The sequence below is a fragment of the Biomphalaria glabrata genome, chromosome 5 (assembly GCF_947242115.1).
Source record: "Biomphalaria glabrata chromosome 5, xgBioGlab47.1, whole genome shotgun sequence".
NCBI classification, from domain to species: Eukaryota; Metazoa; Mollusca; class Gastropoda; family Planorbidae; genus Biomphalaria; species Biomphalaria glabrata.
In genome coordinates this window covers 21,340,949-21,368,243 of record NC_074715.1, presented here as the reverse complement: position 1 = coordinate 21,368,243, position 27,295 = coordinate 21,340,949, and the positions used below count along the sequence as shown (strand labels likewise).

The window sequence follows — 27,295 nt, the reverse complement described above, 5'->3', positions numbered from 1 at the left end:
TATAGAACAATAAAAACAACACAAGATACAGAAATGTTTACAAAGAGAATTAGATGAATTACAGAAATGGGAATCAAATTGGAGCATGTCTTTCCATCCAGAAAAATGTCAGTTATTAAAAGTAACAAAAAACTAAAACAAATTAATTCCACATATCGTATTCATGGTAAACCATTAACATAGACTAAAAAACGCAAAATACCTAGGTATTATAATAAATGAAAACTGTCATGGAATACCCATGTTGATCAAAAACTCAAACAAAGCATTAGGGTTTATTAAAAGAAATTTCTATAAGTCAAATAAGAACATAAAACTAAAATGTTATTTAACCTTGGTTATGCCAGTAATAGAATATGCATCCTGTGTTTGGGACCCCTCAGCTCAAGAAAATATTAAGAAACTGGAGCAGACACAAAATAAAGCAGTGAGATTCATAACTAACGAATATTCTATTTTGACTAGAGTAACACCTTTAGTAAAATCACTAAATTTAGAAAGCCTTCAGGATAGAAGACTTAAAAGTAAAGTAGCAATTATACATAAAACACTGAACCATAATCTTCAAACAAAATTTAGTAAAGTACTTAGAAAGACACAAAGATAAAGGCACATACTGTAATCCATATGCTAGGACAAATTTGTACAAATGCTCCTTCTTCCCTAGTACTATTAGAGCATGGAATGAGTTGCCTGAGCCAGCCAGGAAAACCAGTTCAGTGACTAGGCAGAATTTAAGTCATTGGTTAATATGCATGACTAGATGCATGACGCGTAGGACGTAATCTTCTTCTTTTTTGAAGTAACGTCTGTATTATATAAGATAAGATATGGATGAGACGGGACCGACAATGTATTCAATGTATACTTGTATACTGTAATCTATTATCTATCACATATTGTATACTGTAATCTATTATCTATCACAAATTGTATACTATATTCATGTATTGAGCATGTAGTGAATATAATATATAAGTAGTTACCATGTACGATATACCATCTCTTGATATACCATCTCTTGAGATACCATCTCTTGATTGCTAAAGTAAATGTTTGTCCGGTGGTGGACCCACCTCCCGAAATTCAAATGTAACTTAAACCAGTTTGACTTATACGTATCGATATCCCCCCCCACCCCCCATTCCATTGCTGGTTCTACCTTTACAAGTATTGGGGCCATAACTCAGTAACGACTTCTACACAGTAATACATGAAATACTTTGATGCATTAAACAATTCATGAAGTCAAACGTGTTGTTGTTTGTCTTGATAGAGGCTCTCGAGAGCTCCTAATGGCCATGGACCAGGGCGCAATGAGCCCCCGTGCGCTATGATTGCTATGCATATTTCACTGAGAAATGTAGGAGGGAAATTGCATAGCTCCTTTTACACCGGCGCCCTTTTGATTGGTTTGTGTGTTTAGGTGTTAACATGTTTTCCCAATGATTCGCCTCTGTTGACGCCCCTCTTGTTCTGTCTCGAGTCTCCGCCTGACATAAGCTCGCCCTCTCTTTCAAGTCTCGAGACTACGCCCCATCAAGGAATCTTTGACCAGGACTGACCACTGTGATCTCGTTTTAGGCAGCAACAAAAGGTTTTCACATCAAGAAAACATTTTCCTTTTGTTGTATGTTCAAGAGTTGAGGGCGTTCTAGTCCCTACCTCCACCGTCCGTTAAAGTTTTAGTTAACATTTGAATCCTTAAGCAGACAGATTTGTCTGTGATTTGAAATGTGTGTGAGTCTGTTTGAGAGAGGAAGAGAGAGGGAGTATATGTGCTTGTGTGTGTGTGTGTGTGAGAGAGAGAGAGAGAGAGAGAGAGAAAGAAAAGGAGACATGGAGTTTAAAGAAAATAATGGGGAAAAAAGGCCAAAGTTAACCAGTATCCAAATAGTAAAAAAATTAGAGAGAAATATAAAAAAAAATAGAGGGATGGAAAGAGAGTGAGAGAAAGAGTGAAAGATAAAGAGAGATAAAGAGAGAGAGATCAAGAGAAAGAGGAAAAAATAGAGGAAAAGAAAGAGAGAGAGGGAGAGAGTGAAAGATAAAGAAAAATAAAGAGAGAGAGAGATCAAGAGAAAGAGGAAAAAATAGAGGAAAAGAAAGAGAGAGAGGGAGAGAGTGAAAGATAAAGAAAAATAAAGAGAGAGAGAGATCAAGAGAAAGAGGAAAAAATAGAGGGAAAGAAAGAGAGAGAGGGAGAGATAAAGAGAAGTTGGTAAATTATAGAAGGATAGAAAGAGAGAGATAAAGAGAGAGAGATAAAGAGAAAGGGGATTAAAAAAACAATTGTCTTTCAAATAATAGTGACCCCCGAATAAAAAAAAAACGGTATTAGTTTGTGTGTGGGCTGTGCGTCCGTCCGTCCGTCTTTCTACTGGTCAGCACGTCTGTCACGTTCAGATCTATAAAAAATGCTTTCGAAAATGTAAATGTGGAGTACTCTCTAAAAACGTGTAAGAACTATTTTTGGTCTTCTGAAAGCAAAACCTTTTGTTGTTGTTTTTTTTAAATAAAATATGCAAACCATTTTCCGTGCAAATATAACCACTTTTAAACACTTGCATCTATGTAGAATGTACTAATATGAAAACTGCTGGCAGTGACAGTACTATGTGAAAGGAAAACTGCTTTACTTATTCACTGAGTCTCTATGTCTACAAAGAAAATGTTTGATACATTCAGACACGTGACAATGAGGGCTTCGTGCATTGGGTCACAGGCAACCCCATGCTTTAAGTAAACCTGTGTGTACGTAGAAACTGAAGGAAAATAGAAGAGGAGTTAGTTATAGTTGTACTTCATAATTTCTGATATCCACACATGAAGTTTAATAAAATGTTTTTTTAATCACTAAGGTCTGCTCACTGCCTGATATTAACAATGACTACTATAAGATGCCACTAGTTACTCCTATGACTCATGGCTTTGGACTTTTCTGAAGGCATCGATTCAAGTGCGGGCCTAGAATTTTAAAGACTCGACATTCACCAATGACTCAGAACCGACAATCTTCACAGATCTTTTGGCGTCATTGATCTTTAGCCTTCATTTTCACAAAATTTGCATTAGACACAAGAAAAGTTTGACTCTGTAACAATATTTAAATTTTGTTTGTTTGTGTTTAAAATGTATTCTTGATGGAATCATTGTGGAATTCTGGCAACTTTTAGTTTCCAACAAGAACATCAAACACGAGGATCTCTTCTGCACAAGTTTCTGTATTGACCTCCGTCCATATTTGTCAGCATGCTCGCAGCAGTGTGCCGTGGTCACGTGGCTCACTTTCTTTGACCCAAGGTTCGACTGTTTGTTACCACTTCACACCCCCTGGGTCCGGTTTTGCCAAACAATGGGCGGGATAGCACGGTGTCACTATATTTAGCCTCGGTCTATTTCCGCGTCTCATTTTTGCTTAATTGGAGATTCCCGAAATAGTGGCTCCCCCCCCCCCCCTTTTTTTTTTGGTTCTCTTATATCAGGCAGTCATTGGCTCTATCAGCTATTTGATTAATGCTGGCGGTGTTCTGTGTTTGGAAGAGATTAGTAGAAATAGCTAATTAACATGTTCTTGTGTCTGCGCTTGTTTGTTGACCTAATCATGACCTTCGTTGTAGCATTACACGCTTTTATTGAAATTCCTTTTTTTTAGGTGGGGGGAGGGGGGGGCGGGAGTCAGTCGGTTGGACGGTCGGATCAAATATTGAAGTTGATTTTGGGCCCATTTTTACGATTTTGCCACTTGTCTGTGTGTCCTGGAGTTACTTGAATAAATGTGGGACTATTTGGTATGGCGTAGTTACAAAGTATAAGAAATGCTGTAGGTAGTGGACGAAAGAGATATAGAAGTAGATCAAAGTTAATAAGTTTGGTCACAAAAGAGTTCTGTCTCAGCAAGTTAGTTAACTTCAAAGACTTCAATGTTCAGAGAACTCATGCCTGCTGGTGAGATATGTGGCTGAGTGCCATAAATCGATTGGCTACCTAAAGGGGCTCCAATTCAAATCCCGACGTAGACTAAGAATTTCAATTCTAGATGAGTTTTGTTTCCCTAAAGTCAGCATGGAAACCTTCTCCCAGATCCCTCCTCACCAACATGTTAATAAATGGCTTCAGAGGAGAGCGTCTTTTAGCCTGGAACATGTCAAATACAAAGGCAATAAGAACATATTTTATACCTTTTTCAAATACAAAAGTTTAACACACAAAAAAAAGACTTTTTAACAACGGGATTGAATTTGTAGAATGGACGAATCTGTTCGAATAATGACCTGACAGAAGTTACACTAGTACAATGATAAGCCCCAGAATATGGCTGAGAAGAGTACTACATAGCTCCATTGAAACTTACTTAAAATATTTTTTATTTTAATCTCAGAATTCGATCGCCATATTCAGTCCTTGCACTAAACCTCAGTATATTAATGGCAATGTCTTCGAGTCTTAAAGATTAATAAGATTAATGATTAATTTCTTTAAAAATGGCTTTCCTTTGGGTTTCAAGTGTGTGTCCCGCAGCCCTTGCGAGAGCTTTTCAACTGTCTCTTTCAGATGTAATCTGCAGCCAGCTTCTTTTCTTTAGGCAAGTGAGGGCGAAATGGCGCCCGAGTTGTTCTTTATAGCGCTTACTCTTAATAGACAATGTCAATTATACAAATACTACCTCAATATACAATATATATATATATATATATATATATATATATATATATATATATATATATATATATATATATATATATATATATATATATATATATAGGCACACACACACACACACACTCAGCCTTAGTACACAACGTCAGTACACAACGTCAGTACACAGTCTCAGTAAACCAAATTAATACAAGACAACCCCAGTACTTATGTATAGTGAACAATATACAATACACGACTATATCAACTTCAGGACATAATTATAGTTCACTCGACAAAAAAACGTGCACAAATATTGTAAAAAACCTAGCTGTAAAAAAACCTAGCTGTAAAAAAAAATGTTGTGGTGGAAGTTTCCCATCTATTAAAATAATTGTAAATTATAAATGAAGGCGTTCCATGTTTGTAACATATGGCAGAATAGATTGTATCAGTTTGTAGGCAAGGTCCAATCAATACTGACCACAAACAGACACGGGCTTCCAGGCGTAATTAACAATAGGAGGGGGGTGGGGACGGTTTTATATTTAATGATGGCAGCGTGGGTACAAAACTATTTAGAAGACACAAATAATTCCATATTAAAAGGTGGGAGAAATAATGACTCTCTCCCCTCCCCCACCCTCCCAAACCTTCACACACTTCATCCAATACAAGGCCACTAAACATTGGAAGTCAGTCAGAGATTGGGAACATGGCTGAGGTCTCAACAAGAACGGGAAATGTCAAGTTTCAAGTTTCAAACGTTGGACCCGACAGACTGACACGAGTTGATATAAACTTTGTAATCAAATGGGGTTTGTTGGACTAGTCCGTTTCGTTTCTTTGATATTGGGCCGGAAGTCGCTTTGTTATTTATTTATTGTACAATAATACTCCAGAATAGTTCAAAAGTTTTATTCATATCTAAAATATGGATGCAACAGTGAGTTTGTATTAAGCCCATGTTTATTTATAATATTAGATACTAATTAGTGCTTTGCTTCATTTACATATAATAAAATAATAATAAATACACACACGCACACACCCAAAGAAAAAGAAAACAATTGATGAAGTTCCCTAGTTTAATTATGTCAATTAAAACATTCAATTGAAGCGGCTCACGTGTCTGCCATGTTCATATCTCTCGTACATTAGGCAACATCGTGCTCCAAATAAAGTGTAAGGTTTATTGCCCTTTTGTTTTTGATATGACAATAGTGTGACAATTTATTTTTTTTAAACATCTTGGAAATACTCTACTGAACAAAGGTAGCTCGATGGGATCTGGGATCGAAAGGATCGAACAGTTTTGTGTTCTTTAACGTAGATTGTTTTGGTGTGAATATAGTTCTTTGTACAGATTCAGGTGTTTGTAGGTGCAACAGCCACTTAAGGTTTTGAGAAATCGTTCTTCTTTGTTTTTAAAACATCTGCCAATAAACTTTATGCACAAACGTCTAAACATGTTTTAAAGCAAGATTTTTAAAAACAAAACATTCACGTAAATCCGTAACTTCGGCGCAGATACAAATTGAAAACCTCTGTAACTTTATGCGTGAGTACGACTGACCCACAGGGGTTGCCAAAGAGTTTGTGTTTATTTTAAAATGTTAATACACAAGCACCATTTTGCTTCGATGTGTCTCACTGTGTCTTTGATAACTCCATCAAAGGGAAACCACTTTTGTTGTACTGGTGTCTCAAAAACGTTCTACACGTTGACGCATTGGTTATCGGACTGGGGAATTAACGAACTCATTCTTCTTCCATGATTGCAAACTGTGAATGTCTTGTTTTCTGAAGGGCCAGGGAACCACTGCGCTGTCATGACACGATGTCGAAAGTCCTCCCACAAGGTCAGACAAGGCTCATGGTCCAAGTCAAACAATTGTTAAGACAGACCAGAACCCAGGCTCGGTCATGTGGTCAAGTCAGTGAATGTTTGCCAAATGTTTGGTTTGACTTAATGGAAAACAAAGTGCTTGAAACTTCAAACAAATAATATAAAGCTTATAACATTATATGCTATTTCATATTCTTCATATATATAGTTCATATATAGTTCATTGTTTTAAATTACATTTTTTTTTCTTGAAAAGAAGTTAAATGGAGTGACATAGCAATTACGATTAATTGTTCAAAGAAATGTCTTTAAAAGAGAATGAAGTCAATTGGTTATGTCTGAAAGAGTCATTTAACAATAAGTATATGTACAGATATGTATAGGCTTTCAGTAGTAAGATTGACTCCACAAATGTAGGAACAAAGGTATTGTAATTCTCTCTTATATCATTCAAATCTACTTGATATTGTTTGTTAGTCAATTGTGGCCATCTTGATTTCTTCTGTTTTCACTTCTGGTTTAAAACATCGCATTTACAGTTTTAAAGTAAATGAAATGAATCTTAGTTTTAAGTACGAGGATATATCACATCGTACCCTAAACACATATAACTTTAAATTCTGTACAAGTGAATTATAGAATTACTACTCACTTGTAGAGAACTTCAAGTTATTTCATATCTCGAGAAATTAATATTTCGCTTCTTTGATAGAGTTTTAAAAGTTTAAGCCGACTTTAGTTTTTTTGCTTTGTTAGTGTGTAAATGGTTTATTTTTAGATTTACGAGCTAATCTCTCCCCACAGGAACCTGGCTGACGTCAGCAATGACAATGTCCTTAACGTCCACGAGTTTGTTCTGGTCATGCATCTTATCACGGGCGTCATCAAGGGGCTGCCTGTGCCAAAAACGCTGCCCAGAAACTTGACTCCCCCGAAAACTGCACCTGTGATTCTTCCAGACATGAGCCCACAAGAAAAGTACGCCTATTCTCTTGTCTTTCAGTCATTTGATGCCAAAAACAAAGGATCCATTGATGGTAGGTTTTAGTACTTTAAGTTACGTCTGTCTACCAGCTTGGTCAGACTTGAAATCACTTTTTAATTTACTCAGCGTTTTAGACCAGTAATCTTCAGGGTTGATCCGATGATTCTACTTATCAAATCTCATTAAGTAAGAATCTCTCTTCTGTTTACGGTCTTTTGTTTCTAGAAACTGAACAGTTTTCGACATTTGTTTCTATTTGTGGAAGTTTGTAGTCTTCTGGTTGACGGTCCACGTTTCTTTATGCATGAGCTCATTTTGTTTCTTGGTTTTCATTCGGCATTCTGCTTAGCGAGGGATGAAATCAAATACATTCATTCTACGATCCTTAATTTATATAGATCTGAATAACATTCTATTATGAAACCATTGTGATAAGAAGATCTAATGATGACTATAAATAGATTCCAGATTCCTTTTGTTCATGTAGTTCGTAAACTTGGAGACTTCATTTGAATCAACACTATCTGTCAACCCAGACATGCGTCAGCTCAGCAAGGGTCTCTATCTACAGCTGCGCAGATGAGGCCAGATCAGACCCAGCTCTCTGTAGCATTCATGCTCTCCCGCCTTGACTACTACAACACTGGTATATCTAATGACAAGATCGCCAAACTGCAGAGAATTCAGAACAACGCTGCACGAATAGTCCTAGGGAAAACAAGACGAGATTCTGCTACTGCTCTCCATTGGTGTGAAAGCGAGACTCGACTACAAGCTGGCCACACTTTGTCATCAGTGCATCTAGCATAAAGAAATGCCGTTGTACCTTAGTGAACTGATCACTCCATATGTCCCCCACAGAGCCCTGCGCTCAATGGACTCAACACTTCTAGTAGTGCCACGTTTCACCTCTAAAGCTACCGTCTGCTGGCTTTTTCAGTACACGACCAAAGGTCTGGAACTCACTTCCCCTTGATCTCAGACAGACAACATGCTACACTACATTCAAGAAGAACATTAAGACCTTCCTGTTCAAAATTGTTTTTAGATTAGTTTGTCGTTTTAGCTCTGGTGTTTATGTTTGTAATGTTGAGCCTCCATTTTGTTTGTTAACAGTGCTCTAGAAATACACATTATTATTCTAGTAGAGGTAGGTTTCAGAACAAGACAAAAGTACACCAAAGCTCTAATTGAGTACGTACTGGCCTCTAACAACATTCTGACCTCTGTAGGTTCAGGAGTTCAATGTCCAGTTAGAATCAAGGTATTGGCTTGGCTTTTTGGCATGTTTTTGACATTCACGTGAATGCTCAACCATGGAACTATACTGTAGCCCTTCAACTCTTCATACTTTCTCTAAAAACAATGCTCCTGGTTTACATACGAAACAAATATCTACTTTGACATAGTCTATAAATATTTATTTTAGTCAGTCTTTTAAAAAATCTTTTTTTATTCTCTGCTCCCAATGTATCCATCACGTACTTTGTTCCCAATGTATCCATCACGTACTTTGTTCCCAATGTATCCATCACGTACTTTGTTCCCCATGTATCCATCACGTACTTTGTTCCCAATGTATCCATCACGTACTTTGTTCCCCATGTATCCATCACGTACTTTGTTCCCAATGTATCCATCACGTACTTTGTTCCCAATGTATCCATCACGTACTTTGTTCCCAATGTATCCATCACCCAATGTATCCATCACCCAATGTATCCATCACGTACTTTGTTCCCAATGTATCCATCACGTACTTTGTTTCCAATGTATCCATCACGTACTTTGTTCCCAATGTATCCATCACCCAATGTATCCATCACCCAATGTATCCATCACGTACTTTGTTCCCAATGTATCCATCACGTACTTTGTTTCCAATGTATCCATCACGTACTTTGTTCCCAATGTATCCATCACGTACTTTGTTCCCAATGTATCCATCACGTACTTTGTTCCCACCTCCAGCCAGGTGTTAAGAAATGTTCCGTGTGTGAAAGAGATGTCATGATGTGTAGCTGTTAAAACTACTTTGTCTCGACACTGTTTGTGTGTGAAAGAGATGTCATGATGTGTAGTTATTAAAACTACTTTGTCTCGACACTGTTTGTGTGTGAAAGAGATGTCATGATGTGTAGCTGTTAAAACTACTTTGTCTCGACACTGTTTGTGTGTGAAAGAGATGTCATGATGTGTAGTTATTAAAACTACTTTGTCTCGACACTGTTTGTGTGTGAAAGAGATGTCATGATGTGTAGCTATTAAAACTACTTTGTCTCGACACTGTTTGTGTGTGAAAGAGATGTCATGATGTGTAGCTGTTAAAACTACTTTGTCTCGACACTGTTTGTGTGTGAAAGAGATGTCATGATGTGTAGTTATTAAAACTACTTTGTCTCGACACTGTTTGTGTGTGAAAGAGATGTCATGATGTGTAGCTGTTAAAACTACTTTGTCTCGACACTGTTTGTGTGTGAAAGAGATGTCATGATGTGTAGCTATTAAAACTACTTTGTCTCGACACTGTTTGTGTGTGAAAGAGATGTCATGATGTGTAGCTGTTAAAACTACTTTGTCTCGACACTGTTTGTGTGTGAAAGAGATGTCATGATGTGTAGCTGTTAAAACTACTTTGTATCGACACTGCAAAAATTTGGAATTTGGATTGGGCACCTTCCCTTAGCCTCTCCCCTTCCCACCGATATTAGTTGTAACAGGAAATCAAGATAATTGTGTTTATGTGTCTTAATTTATCTTGCTAAACTATGTCTATAAAACTGTATCATCATCACCTGTCGTCGTAGGGGGCGCTGTGACAGTTCACGTAACCACTTCCCTCCTTTTCCCCGGTCTGCAGCGGTTCTCAAAAGTCAATGTGAATACATGGATGGCTGCCTGGTCGTGCGGTTTGCACGCTGGACTGTCGTTCAGATTTATCGATGGTCCCGGGTTCAAACCCTGCCCGCTCCCATCCCCCGTCGTCCTGCGGGAGGTTTGGACTATCAAGTAATTATCTTCAACTCTGAAGGAACAACCGAAACATGTAAAACAATTTAACAAACATTTTTTACTTTTGAAATAATGTTTCTAGAGTTGATGAGACTAGTAATGTGTGGACACACTTCTTCAATTAGAATCACATGTACCAAATGCTAGAAACTTTTCGCCAGTTGATTATATTTGAGAATTTTTTTTATTTCATCAACTGATAGAAAAGCCCCCAAAAATATTTTATCGCTAGAAATGTGATGTGACAACATAAGCTAACTCGACCAAATTACATTAACTTGGATTTGTAGGACTTTGACATGATCGTATTAGGACATGATCCTGTTTTGATATGATCTTATTTTGGCATGAACTTATTTTGACAAGATCTTATTTTGGCATGAACTTATTTTGACATGATCTTATTTTCACATGATCTTATTTTGGCATGATCCTATTTTGACATGATCTTATTTTTATGATATGATCTTATTTTCACATGATCTTATTTGGGAATGATCCAATTTTGGAATGATCCTATTTTGATATGATCTTATTTTGACATAATCTATTTTGACATTTTCTATTTTGACTACAGTTTATTTTAAAAAAATCCTAGATTAAAGCTCAGGGTTTACCTACATTTTATTAAGTAGTACAATTTATAAAGAAAATCATAACAAAGGTTTACATTTTGTGTGGGAAAAGTTTTTTTGTTTTTTTTTCCTGGCGTCAACCATTATGACAACTGTAGAACTAACGAGTAGCAGAAGGGCATACCCGTCATGCTCCACTGTCTTGCACATTTTGTAACTGTGTACGGCCCCTTTTTTTTCACCACAGTTAACATAGCAGAATACTGGCCAAGTCTGCCTTTTAAAGCCATCGTAAACATTCCTTCATGCCATTCCACAATTTAGCCATCTTGATGTAGCCCTATATCACAATGCAGGAAGGTAGATCATTTAGCCATCTTGATGTAGCCCTATATCACAATGCAGGAAGGTAGATCATTTAGCCATCTTGATGTAGCCCTATATCACAATGCAGGAAGGTAGATCATTTAGCCATCTTGATGTAGCCCCACAATGCAAGAAGGTAGATCATTTAGCCATCTTGATGTAGCCCTATATCACAATGCAGGAAGGTAGATCATTTAGCCATCTTGATGTAGCCCTATATCACAATGCAGAAAGGTAGATCATTTAGCCATCTTGATGTAGCCCTATATCACAATGCAGGAAGGTAGATCATTTAGCCATCTTGATGTAGCCCTATATCACAATGCAGGAAGGTAGATCATTTAGCCATCTTGATGTAGCCCCACAATGCAGGAAGGTAGATCATTTAGCCATCTTGATGTAGCCCTATATCACAATGCAGGAAGGTAGATCATTTAGCCATCTTGATGTAGCCCTATATCACAATGCAGGAAGGTAGATCATTTAGCCATCTTGATGTAGCCCTATATCACAATGCAGGAAGGTAGATCATTTAGCCATCTTGATGTAGCCCCACAATGCAGGAAGGTAGATCATTTAGCCATCTTGATGTAGCCCTATATCACAATGCAGGAAGGTAGATCATTTAGCCATCTTGATGTAGCCCTATATCACAATGCAGGAAGGTAGATCATTTAGCCATCTTGATGTAGCCCTATATCACAATGCAGGAAGGTAGATCATTTAGCCATCTTGATGTAGCCCCACAATGCAGGAAGGTAGATCATTTAGCCATCTTGATGTAGCCCCACAATGCAGGAAGGTAGATCATTTAGCCATCTTGATGTAGCCCCACAATGCAGGAAGGTAGATCATTTAGCCCTTTTGATGTAGCCCCACAATGCAGGAAGGTAGATCATTTAGCCATCTTGATGTAGCCCTACAATGCAGGAAGGTAGATCATTTAGCCCTCTTGATGTAGCCCTACAATGCAGGAAGGTAGATCATTTAGCCATCTTGATGTAGCCCCACAATGCAGGCAGGTAGATCATTTAGCCCTCTTGATGTAGCCCCACAATGCAGGAAGGTAGCCATCTATACGTGTACGCAATAAACCCGGTGCAATATCTTTGTGACTGTATGGCGCCCATCACGGACACATGACTTCTTCAAAACTTTGGTCCCAATGTTTACACAGCATTTAAGAATGTCTGCCTATCAAATGTCTGTGTCTGTATACTGTTTGAAACAAATAAATAAATTCGATTCATTAGATAATTTAGTAAGTGAAGAAAAAAAAAAGATTATCAATCATGTCAGCTCACGCTGTGCTGGAGGGGAGTTCATGGCTTGTGACAAAAAAAAAACAACATCCAGTCCTTAATTCCCTGAAATTATACGAAGTAAACTAAACTAGACATTTTAAAGCTGGTCTACTCAAATAATTTGTAACGCACTACTGGCAGCTGGAATATAGAATTGGTCATGTCACAAGAGGTGCAGAAAGGTGTAGCTAGTAGGCTTCACATTCACCTTCACCTATCCTTTAGTCTGTTGGACCGTTGGGGCACCGCACAAGATTTGTAAACCGTCTTTCTCCATTCCTCTTAGTCTTTTGTCCTGGATAGAAGCTCCTTCAATGTCAGGCCCGTCCATTCTATTAGGTTGTCTTCCCATTGCTTTCTCTGTTTGCCTCTTCTTCTTTGTCCTGGTACTGTTCCCTGCAAACTTAGGGAGTTTGACCAGCTAAAACAAATCTCTCAATTCGTTAATCCACATTTCTTTTTCTTGGCCATTCCTTCGTTCTGAATCCTACTTAAGGACTGAAAGTAAAAACATCAACAAGACGTATCATAAATGTGACCTTACTGACCTCACAATCAAATGATTTTCCTTTACAGTTACCTTTGATATTGTGTCTGATGTAGAGATATGACAAGGCCAGATGCTAGATGTGAATCTGTTGAAGTTTCTTTCATTCTGTGTTCTTCTCAATCCATTTCAATGTCTTTTTTTTTTTAAAAGCTATAGCAGGTGGCGAACAACTGTGCTCAGTGTCTGACTGTAGGGCCTACTACTGGCTCAATGTCTGGCTGTAGGGCCTACTACTGGCTCAGTGTCTGACTATAGTGCCTACTACTGGCTCAATGTCTGGCTGTAGGGCCTACTACTGGCTCAGTGTCTGGCTGTATTGCCTACTACTGGCTCAGTGTCTGGCTGTAGGGCCAACTACTGGCTCAGTGTCTGGCTGTAGGGCCAACTACTGGCTCAGTGTCTGGCTGTATTGCCTACTACTGGCTCAGTGTCTGGCTGTAGGCCAACTACTGGCTCAGTGTCTGGCTGTAGGGCCTACTACTGGCTCAGTGTCTGGCTGTAGGGCCTACTACTGGCTCAGTGTCTGGCTGTAGTGCCTATTACTGGCTCAGTGTCTGGCTGTAGGCCAACTACTGGCTCAGTGTCTGGCTGTAGTGCCTATTACTGGCTCAGTGTCTGGCTGTAGGCCAACTACTGGCTCAATGTCTGGCTGTAGGCCAACTACTGGCTCAGTGTCTGGCTGTAGTGCCTACTACTGGCTCAGTGTCTGGCTGTATTGCCTACTACTGGCTCAGTGTCTGGCTGTAGTGCCTATTACTGGCTCAGTGTCTGGCTGTAGTGCCTACTACTGGCTCAGTGTCTGGCTGTAGGCCAACTACTGGCTCAATGTCTGGCTGTAGGCCAACTACTGGCTCAGTGTCTGGCTGTAGGCCAACTACTGGCTCAATGTCTGGCTCTAAACCAACTACTGGCTCAGTGTCTGGCTGTAGGCCAACTACTGGCTCAATGTCTGGCTGTAGGCCAACTACTGGCTCAGTGTCTGGCTGTAGTGCCTACTACTGGCTCAGTGTCTGGCTGTAGGCCAACTACTGGCTCAGTGTCTGGCTGTAGGCCAACTACTGGCTCAGTGTCTGGCTGTAGGCCAACTACTGGCTCAGTGTCTGGCTGTAGGCCAACTACTGGCTCAGTGTCTGGCTGTAGGCCAACTACTGGCTCAGTGTCTGGCTGTAGGCCAACTACTGGCTCAGTGTCTGGCTGTAGGGCCAACTACTATCAGAAAGTTGGTATCATTACAATATAATTTAAAAATTCTGTAGTCAGCTGTTTTGTTTTTGTTCTGAAACACTCTCCTAATCTTTACACTTTCTCTTACTTATGCTCTTACACTTTCTCTTACTTATGCTCTTACACTTTCTCTTACTTATGCTCTTACACTTTCTCTTACTTATGCTCTTACAATTTCTCTTACTTATGCTCTTACAATTTCTCTTACTTATGCTCTTACAATTTCTCTTACTTATGCTCTTACAATTTCTCTTACTTATGCTCTAACCTTTCTCCTTAAAATTTTTCTAAACATTCTCTACACATTCCTTTAAACAGTTTAATATTAAACATCCGCTTCTAAATCTAAGTTACAATTCTTCAGACATGATAGATTACTATCTACTTTCACTAGTGCCCTTAGTCTTGTTAGATTACTATCTACTTTCACTAGTGTCTCCAGTCCATTGAGTAATACGTTTATGGTGTCTTCTTATCTAATCGTGATTTTGGTTCCTCCCCCACCTCTCTCTACTATCCTCATCATAAAGTCAGAGACTACAGTCGAGACTGTTTAAAAGTGCCTGGTACAAGTGTTTCAGACCACCGAGTCTTGGAGCACCAGAAATAGCCTTTTAAAAAGCTGGTAAAAATTGTTTTATTACCTGAACGTCATCAAATCTTTTCTTTCTTTCATAAAGGCGACAAAGATATATTGGGGAAGGGGGCGTGTCTTGATAGTGTCATATAGTCCCAGTGACCCATGTGTTAACCTAGTTATGTCAACAAAAAACTGGATCAAAGACAGGAACATTTTCGTTCACGGAACAATTTTTGTAATTTTTTTTTTAAGAACGTATATTTGTGTATTCGTAGAAAATATTCTAAAGTTTTGAAGTAAAACGTGTAATAACAATATCATTAAATGAGTGTGGAGCTATAAACTTTGAGAAGCTGAAGTTGTTTCAAATCATACTAACACCTACAACTGAATGAACTTTAGGAAAAACTTAAAACACCGCATCCAGTGAGAACAAGGAGAGACCAACTCGAGAAATGCTAAAAATGATCACAGGATATCTTTTGGAAACTAATTCAAGTTTTGATACTTAACAAATGTTAGGTACCCATTAGAGTTGGGTGAACTCAGAGGCGTCTTCAGAATCCATGCCTTTACCACACCTTTCAACCTCCTCTCTCAATGTCTTCTAGTCTATACAAAACTTGTATTTAATAACAATGTCTTCTAGTCTGTACACAACCTGTATTTAATTAACAGTGTCTTCTAGTCCTTACACAACTTGTATTTAATAACAATGTCTTCTAGTCTTTACACAACCTGTATTTAATAACAATGTCTTCTAGTCTTTACACAACCTGTATTTAATAACAATGTCTTCTAGTCTTTACACAACCTGTATTAAATTAACAATGTCTTCTAGTCCTTACACAACCTGTATTTAATAACAATGTCTTCTAGTCTGTACACAACCTGTATTTAATTAACAATGTCTTCTAGTCTTTACACAACCTGTATTTAATAACAATGTCTTCTAGTCTTTACACAACCTGTATTTAATAACAATGTCTTCTAGTCTTTACACAACCTGTATTTAATTAACAATGTCTTCTAGTCTTTACACAACCTGTATTTAATTAACAATGTCATCTAGTCCTTACACAATCTGTATTAAATTAACAATGTCTTCTAGTCCTTACACAACCTGTATTTAATTAACAATGTCTTCTAGTCTGTACACAACCTGTATTTAATTAACAATGTCCTCTAGTCTTTACACAACTTGTATTTAATTAACAATGTCCTCTAGTCTTTACACAAACTGTATTTAATTAACAATGTCTTCTAGTCTGTACACAACCTGTATTTAATTAACAATGTCTTCTCGTCTGTACACAACCTGCATTAAAATAACAATGTCCTCTAGTCTTTATACAACCTGTATTTAAAAACAATGTCTTCTAGTCTGTACACAACCTGCATTAAAATAACAATGTCCTCTAGTCTTTATACAACCTGTATTTAATTAACAATGTCTTCTAGTCTGTACACAACCTGATATTTAATGCTCCACCTTTTCCAGCGTTACCGGTTTTCCTACGGCCATCACTGATGACAACCTCAGCCTTAGAGGCAGGCCGAAGTTTGTTGCGTGGTCAGCTAGTCATTGATTTTTTGTTGTGATTGGATGATAGGTGAGACAGAAAACTAATTGTAAGATTGATTGCTGGCGGTGTCAGGTCTCCTGAGTGTCTGTTGTTATGTGGCTGAGGTGTACGTCACCCTGTCACGTGACGTTCAGATTGGTCATTGGCGTACTACTTATGTTTGGTTAGAAGATGGAGAGAGAGAGAGAGAGAGAGAGAGAGAGAGAGAGAGAGAGAGAGAGTAATGAGACTATAGAATAAGAGAGTTAGACAACGACAAAAGTTATCCCCCTCTCCTCTCTATCTTTCTCTTATTGAACTTGATTGGAGACACTCTGCTCCCTACCATATGGCGTGTTAGTTCAAGTTGTCAATTTATCATTTGACCTCTATTTTGTTCCCAAAGATAATTGGTCAGATTGTACGTTTTGTGACTAATCAACAAGCCTAGTATAAGAAGAATGAATCAGTTTTTTTTCATACAGTTGTACAATAAAAATAAAATCTAACAATGGAAGGCAGTAGTTATCTTTTTCTTTTGTTAAAATTGGGGCAAGACAACTTCCATGTTACTGTCATAGGAAATTTTCTTTCTTCAAAAACAAAATGTCTGAATTCAATCAAAAGAATCTTGCTGTAACAATAAGTACATGTTTACCGGTGTAGGATTAGGTTTGAGAAGTAAAAGTACATGTTTATCGGTATAGGATTAGGTTTGAGAAGTACATGTTTGCCAGTATAGGATTAGGTTTGAGAAGTACATGTTTACCGGTATAGGATTAGGTTTGAGAAGTACATGTTTACCGGTAAAGGATTAGGTTTGAGAAGTACATGTTTACCGGTATAGGATCAGGTTTGAGAAGTACATGTTTACCGGTATAGGATTAGGTTTGAGAAGTACATGTTTGCCAGTATAGGATTAGGTTTGAGAAGTACATGTTTACCGGTATAGGATTAGGTTTGAGAAGTACATGTTTACCGGTAAAGGATCAGGTTTGAGAAGTACATGTTTACCGGTATAGGATTAGGTTTGAGAAGTACATGTTTACCGGTATAGGATTAGGTTTGAGAAGTACATGTTTACCGGTAAAGGATTAGGTTTGAGAAGTACATGTTTACCGGTATAGGATTAGGTTTGAGAAGTACATGTTTACCGGTATAGGATTAGGTTTGAGAAGTACATGTTTACCGGTATAGGATTAAGTTTGAGAAGTACATGTTTACCGGTAAAGGATTAGGTTTGAGAAGTACATGTTTACCGGTATAGGATTAAGTTTGAGAAGTACATGTTTACCGGTATAGGATTAGGTTTGAGAAGTACATGTTTACCGGTATAGGATTAGGTTTGAGAAGTACATGTTTACCGGTATAGGATTAGGTTTGAGAAGTAAAAGTACATGTTTTCTTTCTTATTTGCTTGCTATTATTTATAATTTGCCTGTCTGTCACAACTCAAACCATTCGCTAGAGAGCCCACAAAGGGGATACAGCTTCTCAAAAGCTTACACAATTTCACCGCAAAGTTTCGAATCTCTGTGTAAAGTGTTTATTTTATTTTTATTAAAAGGTTTTCACTCAATCTGCCTGTCTTTCTGTTTGTCTGGTAAAAACTTTGTACACATTTTTTCTCCCACACCCATTCTCAGATGAAGTTATAACTTTGCACAATTATTCATTGGGGTAGATTTGACATGAATCTATAAAACAAATTTACCAATAAGTTAAATAATTAACTACACATTATTTCTCCCACTGTTTTTCTGTTATCAAGATGAAGCTTTAAATAATTATTTATTTAAAAAAATGAACAGTCAATTAATTATTGGTAATTAATTATCTTGTTTGATATCGAACAATGGAAATAAATGCTACATTATTGAGAGATATAGTTGTAAGTGCGTTGTTCTCTCCCTTAGATAAGCTTTGTTTTTTTTAGAAACGATTTCTTATATTTGGCTTGTTTTTTTTTAACTTTATTAAATAGAAGTTACACTTTGTCCCATTGTTTGTTTTTTTAAATTTATTTTTGACACTTCACCTCTGAGAAAGTCTGGTGTCCTGTACTCTAAGTCTGTTACATGCAAGCCAAGCCTCGCTCATGTTACCCATGGGCGTAGCCAGGATTTTTTTTCGGGGAGGGTTTTGGGGGGGGGGGATCCCCCCGACCTCCCCCCCCCCCCGCGAAAAAAAAATATATGTGTGTGTGTGTGTGTTCATAATTAATCTTTATTACATTCTGACCCTTTCGGAAGACGTTTATTGTTTATTGTAGACTCCCCGCCCTTGTTAGCAAGGGGGTCTGGGGGAGCTCGCAGCGCTCCCCCAGCGCGGGGCGAAGCCCCGCCGCCGAGCACTATTTCTGGTATTGAAAGCCAACAAAATGCATATTCTGAGGTATCTACAGTGCATTATCTTGCTATTAAAAAGTTTTATTTCAAAAACCTAATGTGCTATTCTTACTGACTTTGACCCTCTTGCGCCGTTCGGCGCATTTTCCGGCAAGCTGTTTCCGCAACTCTTATTCTGCGTAATTCATTTTGTCGGAAAACATGTCCCGCAAAACCTCATGCGACGCTCTGTCACAACCTTACTAAGGATTCGACTCCCAGTTCGGCATAGGATTTCTTTGATTTAGACCCGATCTCTATGACTGACTCCTAAAATCTGTCTTAGCCATCTTTGTTGAGCCACATTTAGTGTTTGTCAATTTCGGCAGATGACTATTCACTGCACTTTATTAAATGAGCCCCGCCACAGGTAGAAATGTGTAACCTCTCTTGAATACGCTCTTGGAATCAAGTGACTGTAGTTTGCTTTAGATTTTATATCGAAACGTGAAGTTTTATGTCTAAATCATCTGTTGGTGGTTTTATACCAAAAAATCTCTGGGTTTTTTTTTTTGTTTTGTTTTGTTTTTAATTCAAAACCCCATTTAGCTACGATCATAGAATTTGGTGACTGTAGTTTGCTTTAAAATAATATTGAAGAGAGAGGTTTTCAACTCTAAACGCTCTGTAGGGGAATTTTAAACTCAAAACCATCTGGAGGGGTTTTAAACTTTAAAGAAAAAGCCATCTGGAGGAGGGGGATTTAAACTCAAAACCCCCTTGGCTACGCCCATAGATTTTATAGTGTGTAATTTGCTTTTTTTTTTATATTGAAGAGGTACTTTTTAGCTTCAAACCCCAACTGGAAGGGGGAGGGGGGTTAAACTCAAAACCCCTTTGGCTACGCTCATAGAATTTTGAGTGTGTAATTTGCTTTTTTTTATATTGAAGATGGGGTTATCGTAAATTTTGGATGGGGTTTTAAAATCAAAATCTTCCTCAACTGTGCTGTTGGAATTTGGGGATTGTTGTTTGCATTTTTTTTTGTTTTGTTTTATAGAAGAGGGGGATTTAACTGCAAAAACCTCTGGTAGGGGGTTTAAAATTCAAAACCCCCTGTAGGGGGTTTTAAACTCAAAGCCCCCTGGTAGAGAGATTTGTATCTCAAAACCCTCTGATAGGGGTTTTTAAAATCTCAAAACCCCCTGGTAGGGGGATTTAAACTCAAAACCCCTTGGTAGAGGGTTTTTAACTCAAAACTGCCTCGGCTGTGCTGTGGTAAGTGATGATTTAGTATTAAAATCTCACCTAAAATAAACAAAATGAAAGCAAATATCAGTCACTTAATTCCGTCCCCCCCCTGCGGGGGGGGGGATTTCATTTCGGGGGGGGGGGGGTTTGAACCCCAAGAACCCCCCCCTGGCTACGCCCATGATGTTACCCCTCGACCCCATCCAGCAACTAGACCTGGTCAGTGGTAGTTCTAATGGCGGGTTCGGTCGTATATCATTGGAGCTTGTTTAGTCTTTTGTCAGCTACACTACCGGAAGTGACGCCCGTATCCTGCAGTTGCGTGCACTTTGTAAGGAGGGTTCTTGGTTACAACTAGAGACAGAAATGTTTCAAACTGACACATACTTGGAACACAAGTCGGTGACTGTTGCGAGACGGAGTTTAGGATGGAAGAGGGGGCCGCTTACCTTAACAGAACAGAATAATCGCAAACACTGCCAGCACATTTTTTTTTGTGTGCTACATTTAAAGGGGAATAAATATAAATTTGCAATGTCGTTTCTCGGAATGTAGTTATGCCCCTTACATTATAGAATCATGAATATGTGAGTCAGTACATCCTATTAAAAATGTATATACAATCAAATTGTACAAACAAACAAACAAACTGCCAGTGCAACGAATGTAATTCTGAAGATATACTTGTCGAAAATGACTGAATACCTTTTGTTCTTGGTCACATTGTAAGGGCTCTAGGCCCTCTGGGTGTAAGAAGAATGTTCAATCCTCAGATTAGTTCATTCGTTGGATACTTCAAGAGAGTAGAATAGCTTCAAAATATCAATATGCACAGAATAACAAAATAATGTACAGTTCTCCCCACTCTGTAGCGTTGATAGCCGACCATGTGCCTGATCGATCTGTATTCGAAGTTGTAGACCAGCACATTTCATTTAGTAATTGTGTCTTCATAAGAGACCTATGTGTCTACACAAGATACTAGATGTGTCTACACAAGATGTTAAATGTGTCTACACAAGTTGCTAAATGTATCTACACAAGTTGCTAAATGTGTCTCCAAAGGATGCTAGATGTGTCTTCACAAGATGCTAAATGTGTCTTCACAAGATGCTAGATGTGTCTTCACAAGATGCTAGAGAGATGTGTCTACACAAGATGCTAGATGTGTCTTCACAAGATATGTTGTTTAAAAATAAAACTAAAAAATCTATGTTTGTATGATGTCAGTGTATTACCATGCCTGCAGATAGTCAATGTATTTATGTTTTAATACTAGCAGTATAAAATGTATAATTTTTGTAGTTTTCTTATTCTGAAAGCCAGTGCTGAATCTTCTTTTAGAGACTTTGATCAGATCACATTTGACCTTGTTTCGTAAACTAACACTTTTAAGGTTTCTAGTCATTAAGTTTTAAATTCAGAAATTGTTTCGTTTAAAATGACTTTTTTTCCTCTGTCAGTTTCCATAGCGACAGAGATTTTTCGTGCCAGTCAGCTGAGTGATGACGTATTGATTCAAATCTGGGATCTTGCGGACTTTGGTCGCGACGGGAAGTTGAGTCTTGAAGAATTTTCCATAGCATGCCATCTGTTGAGACACGTCAAAGAAGGTAAGACACATTCCAGAAGATAAGACAGTTGAAGAAGTTAAGACATACTAAAGAAGGTAAGACACATTCCAGAAGATAAGACAGTTGAAGAAGTTAAGACATACTAAAGAAGGTAAGACACATTCCAGAAGATAAGACAGTTGAAGAAGTTAAGACATACTAAAGAAGGTAAGACACATTCCAGAAGATAAGACAGTTGAAGAAGTTAAGACATACTAAAGAAGGTAAGACACATTCCAGAAGATAAGACAGTTGAAGAAGTTAAGACATACTAAAGAAGGTAAGACACATTCCAGAAGATAAGACAGTTGAAGAAGTTAAGACATACTAAAGAAGGTAAGACACATTCCAGAAGATAAGACAGTTGAAGAAGTTAAGGCATACTAAAGAAGGTAAGACACATTCCAGAAGATAAGACAGTTGAAGAAGTTAAGACATACTAAAGAAGGTAAGACACATTCCAGAAGATAAGACAGTTGAAGAAGTTAAGACATACTAAAGAAGGTAAGACACATTCCAGAAGATAAGACAGTTGAAGAAGTTAAGACATACTAAAGAAGGTAAGACACATTCCAGAAGATAAGACAGTTGAAGAAGTTAAGACATACTAAAGAAGGTAAGACACATTCCAGAAGATAAGACAGTTGAAGAAGTTAAGACATACTAAAGAAGGTAAGACACATTCCAGAAGATAAGACAGTTGAAGAAGTTAAGACATACTAATGAAGGTAAGACACATTCCAGAAGATAAGACAGTTGAAGAAGTTAAGACATACTAAAGAAGGTAAGACACATTCCAGAAGATAAGACAGTTGAAGAAGTTAAGACATACTAAAGAAGGTAAGACACATTCCAGAAGATAAGACAGTTGAAGAAGTTAAGACATACTAAAGAAGGTAAGACACATTCCAGAAGATAAGACAGTTGAAGAAGTTAAGACATACTAAAGAAGGTAAGACACATTCCAGAAGATAAGACAGTTGAAGAAGTTAAGACATACTAAAGAAGGTCATCCATGTGGAAGTACATGTAAACAAAACAAAAGGTAGTCAAAAAAGGTCAACCAGGTCAAAGAATGGAAGAGAATAGTTTGTTACATGACCTTCACCTATCCCTTAGTCTTCTGGACCGTCGGGGCATCACATATGATCTGTTGACTATCGCTCTCCATTCCTCTCTGTGTTATGCCAGAATTAGAGTCGCTTTTAATGACAGGCCTGTCCATTCTTTGGTATCGTCTTTCCCTCGTTTCTTTAGTTTGCCTCTCCTTCATTTCCCTGGTACAGTTCCCTGCGGTTTTGATTTCTTAAAGTTTGTATTGAATTGTAAGTTACAAAATAGGATAAAAAGATTCTACATATGTTTGTCAGGTAGAATGTCAATAACTTTGAATATTTCTCTAGGTGGTCAGCTCACTGGACCTGTGGATATATTTCGTTACGCTCCTGGAAGTATAGCCCAACAGTCTCTGAGGGCTAGAAAAAAAAGGTAATCCAGAATTCTGGTGTAAATAGTGACCATAGGCTGTCATTGTAATGACATATACTTAGTATAAGTTCATCATATTGCGAAACGAAAGCTATTTTTGTGTACAAGTCTCTACTTCATGAGGAAACTGGAACGTGGATGCGGAGCTCAAAAACGGCTCTAACGATTTTCCTAAAATTTAACAATTGATGTATATCGCTGAGAAAAGAATTACTAGATCATTGATCACACTGGGAAATATCTAGTTTGACCAGAGATACTAAAGTAAGAAAAGAAATACAGAACGTGATCTGGATGTAGATTTTGAAAAGACTATCGCGTTCTTGGCAGGACTAATACGTTCTTGGCAGGACTAATGCGTTCTTGGCAGGACTAATGCGTTCTTGACAGGACTAATGCGTTCTTGGCAGGACTAATACGTTCTTGACAGGACTAATGCGTTCTTGACAGGACTAATGCGTTCTTGGCAGGACTAATGCGTTCTTGACAGGACTAATGCGTTCTTGACAGGACTAATGCGTTCTTGACAGGACTAATGCGTTCTTGACAGGACTAATGCGTTCTTGGCAGGACTAATGCGTTCTTGGCAGGACTAATGCGTTCTTGACAGGACTAATGCGTTCTTGACAGGACTAATGCGTTCTTTGCAGGACTAATGCGTTCTTGACAGGACTAATGCGTTCTTGGCAGGACTAATGCGTTCTTGGCAGGACTAGTGCGTTCTTGGCAGGACTAATGCGTTCTTGGCAGGACTAATGCGTTCTTGACAGGACTAATGCGTTCTTGACAGGACTAATGCGTTCTTGGCAGGACTAATGCGTTCTTGGCAGGACTAATGCGTTCTTGACAGGACTAATGCGTTCTTGACAGGACTAATGCGTTCTTTGCAGGACTAATGCGTTCTTGGCAGGACTAATGCGTTCTTGGCAGGACTAATGCGTTCTTGGCAGGACTAATGCGTTCTTGGCAGGACTAATGCGTTCTTGGCAGGACTAATGCGTTCTTGGCAGGACTAATGCGTTCTTGGCAGGACTAATGCGTTCTTGGCAGGACTAATGCGTTCTTGGCAGGACTAATGCGTTCGGGAATTTCTGAATGTAAGGCTTTATTGATTCAAGAATCTAATAAATTAATATTCAGGAAAATTGTGCGTCTCGTCTTCTAAGTCTATCTAAAGGCTATCATTGGAATATTACAAAGTTTAGTAGATCTATACATTTGTTTAACCAGGATTCTTTCTCAGGTGAAAGGGGGAGGATCGGGGCGAGGTAAAAATGATCTATTATTTTGTTAAATCTAACATTGATTAGTTATGAAGAGAAAAACACTGGCACTATAAGTTATATCAAGGAGCTGGTGTCTTTATAAACAACTATTTCAAATGTTTTTTTCTTTTTAATGGATCATATCTCGACATTTGTAAAACTAAAATGTTTGCGTCGAATTGTCACATTTCAATTGAGCTTCTTTGGAGGCAGAAACAAACAAACAAACAAACAACCACATTGCTGAGATTCATTGTTGGGTCTCTTGATAGACCACAACCCTCGCCAACATATCATGCGAACCAATCACAGTGGAGATTTTAGTACAAAATTAACCTGTTTCATCAATTACTCTGTAGCCAAGCAGTAATCGACGCCACACGTTTTAAGCTGTTGCATATAGGATAAACAGATCAATATCGATATTTTCTTTGTATTGGCATTCAATGGAATCGATAACAGAAATCAGTGCGCTAATAGTCCTAAAACAAAACGCCCATAGGGCAGATGATCTTTTAACTGTTCCTGGATAACTTTCCAAAGATACATTTTACGCGAGCATATTATGGTATGAGTACCCGTTCTTGTTATTTATTCGAATATGTTTTTTTTATGCTCTTACTGTGTAAGTGTCTATGTGTAGAGTTCATATTACTGCATCCATAAGATGGTCATTAGAATAACAAATATAAAGGATGCATTTCTTGTAGTGGGAATAGGTGTATATGTGTCTGATTAATGTTTGGTAAGTTAGGATGTAAATTGTTTGTTTTTCTTCCGTAGTTAAAGCTTTATTTGTCTAAATTATGGATTTGTCTAAATTATGGGTTATGTATCCACTGCATCATCTTATCTTATCTTATAAATTAAAATACAAGACTTCAAAAGAGAAGAGACGTTCTAAGCGTGTATCCATCTAGTCATATATTTCAATCAGAGACTCTACTAAGTCATTGTTTTTCCTGACTGATTCATGCCACCCGTTCAATGCTCTAATTTAAATTAATTTTAAATTAATGTTTCAAAAATAAGATTCATATTGATTTAGCAATGTAACATTCAAATTACAGACAAAATATATGTTTCAAAAATAAGATTCATATTGATATAGCAATGTAACAGTCAAATTACAGACAAAATATATGTTTCAAAAATAAGATTCATATTGATTTAGCAATTTAACAGTCAAATTACAGACAAAATATATGTTTCAAAAATAAGATTCATATTGATATAGCAATGTAACAGTCAAATTACAGACAAAATATATGTTTCAAAAATAAGATTCATATTGATTTAGCAATGTAACAGTCAAATTACAGACAAAATATATGTTTCAAAAATAAGATTCATATTGATATAGCAATGTAACAGCCAAATTACAGACAAAATATATGTTTCAAAAATAAGATTCATATTGATATAGCAATGTAACAGTAAAATTACAGCTCAATAAGGCAGCGTGAAATAGGTGTTTAAATGTGAAAGTACACAGCAGCATGAATTAGGTGTTTAAATGTGAAAGTACACAGCAGCATGAATTAGGTGTTTAAATGTGAAAGTACACAGCAGCATGAATTAGGTGTTTAAATGTGAAAGTACACAGCAGCATGAATTAGGTGTTTAAATGTGAAAGTACACATCAGCATGAAACAAAAAAGGGTTTATTATGAAGTACTCTGCGCATCATCCTTATCTTCTTCTTTCTTATCTTATATAATACAGACGTTACTTCAAAAAAGAAGATGATTACGTCCTACGCGTCATGCATTTAGTCATGCATATTAACCAATGACTTAAATATCGTTAAATGAAACAACTTTAAGATCAGTCCAGCAATAAACAACTTTAAGATCAGTTCAGCAATAAACAACTTTAAGATCAGTCCAGCAATAAACAACTTTAAGATCAGTCCAGCAATAAACAACTTTAAGATCAGTCCAGCAATAAACAACTTTAAGATCAGTCCAGCAATAAACAACTTTAAGATCAGTCCAGCAATAAACAACTTTAAGATCAGTCCAGCAATAAACAACTTTAAGATCAGTCCAGCAATAAACAACTTTAAGATCAGTCCAGCAATAAACAACTTTAAGATCAGTCCAGCAATAAACAACTTTAAGATCAGTCCAACCATGAGTCCAGTAATAAAGTCTAGGCCTAAGAAATTAAGCTATGTAACTGTTTCAATAAAAGTTGATAATGTAAACACTACATAGTAATAGAAAATATTACACTTGTACACACGTAAGTCTCCAGCACATTCCTCACATACACACACCAGTCATAGAACACTAAATCACAAGACATTGATTAGTACAAGGAATTCTTTATTTAATAGTCCTACAGATTACATTTTAAAAAAATCAATGCTTTCATACCAACGGACTGCTAAATGGTTTCTGAACTGTGGATCATTTGAGTTTTGTTTTATGAACTGTTCAAGTATAGTAGGACCAATTAATCGTTGAGACTCCCGCAGTCTTATCTCCGTAAATGTCAGATCTATTTAGCCAGACATTAAAAATATTTCGCTTTGTTCATTCAGAGTAAATCATTCACATTCCTGTGTGACATAGGCGTGATGGAGAAATCTTTGCCAAAGGAAGACATATTTCTACAGAAGGTGTTCCTGATTGAACAATAAGCAGGTGGAAAACAACCTTTCCTAACAAAGACATTAGGTTTTAGGTTTGTAAATAG

The 27,295-nt window shown here is 37.5% G+C and overlaps 1 protein-coding gene across 1 annotated transcript in view; it reads left to right on the top strand.

Moving 5' to 3' along the window:
• LOC106073387 (uncharacterized) overlaps positions 1–27,295 on the top strand; it is a 140,671-nt gene that overhangs the window by 19,354 nt on the left and 94,022 nt on the right. The window contains exons 4-6 of the mRNA XM_056030344.1: positions 7,292–7,524; positions 21,690–21,839; positions 23,243–23,327. Coding sequence (XP_055886319.1) covers positions 7,292–7,524; positions 21,690–21,839; positions 23,243–23,327 — 468 coding nt within the window. The remainder of the gene's footprint in view (positions 1–7,291; positions 7,525–21,689; positions 21,840–23,242; positions 23,328–27,295) is intronic.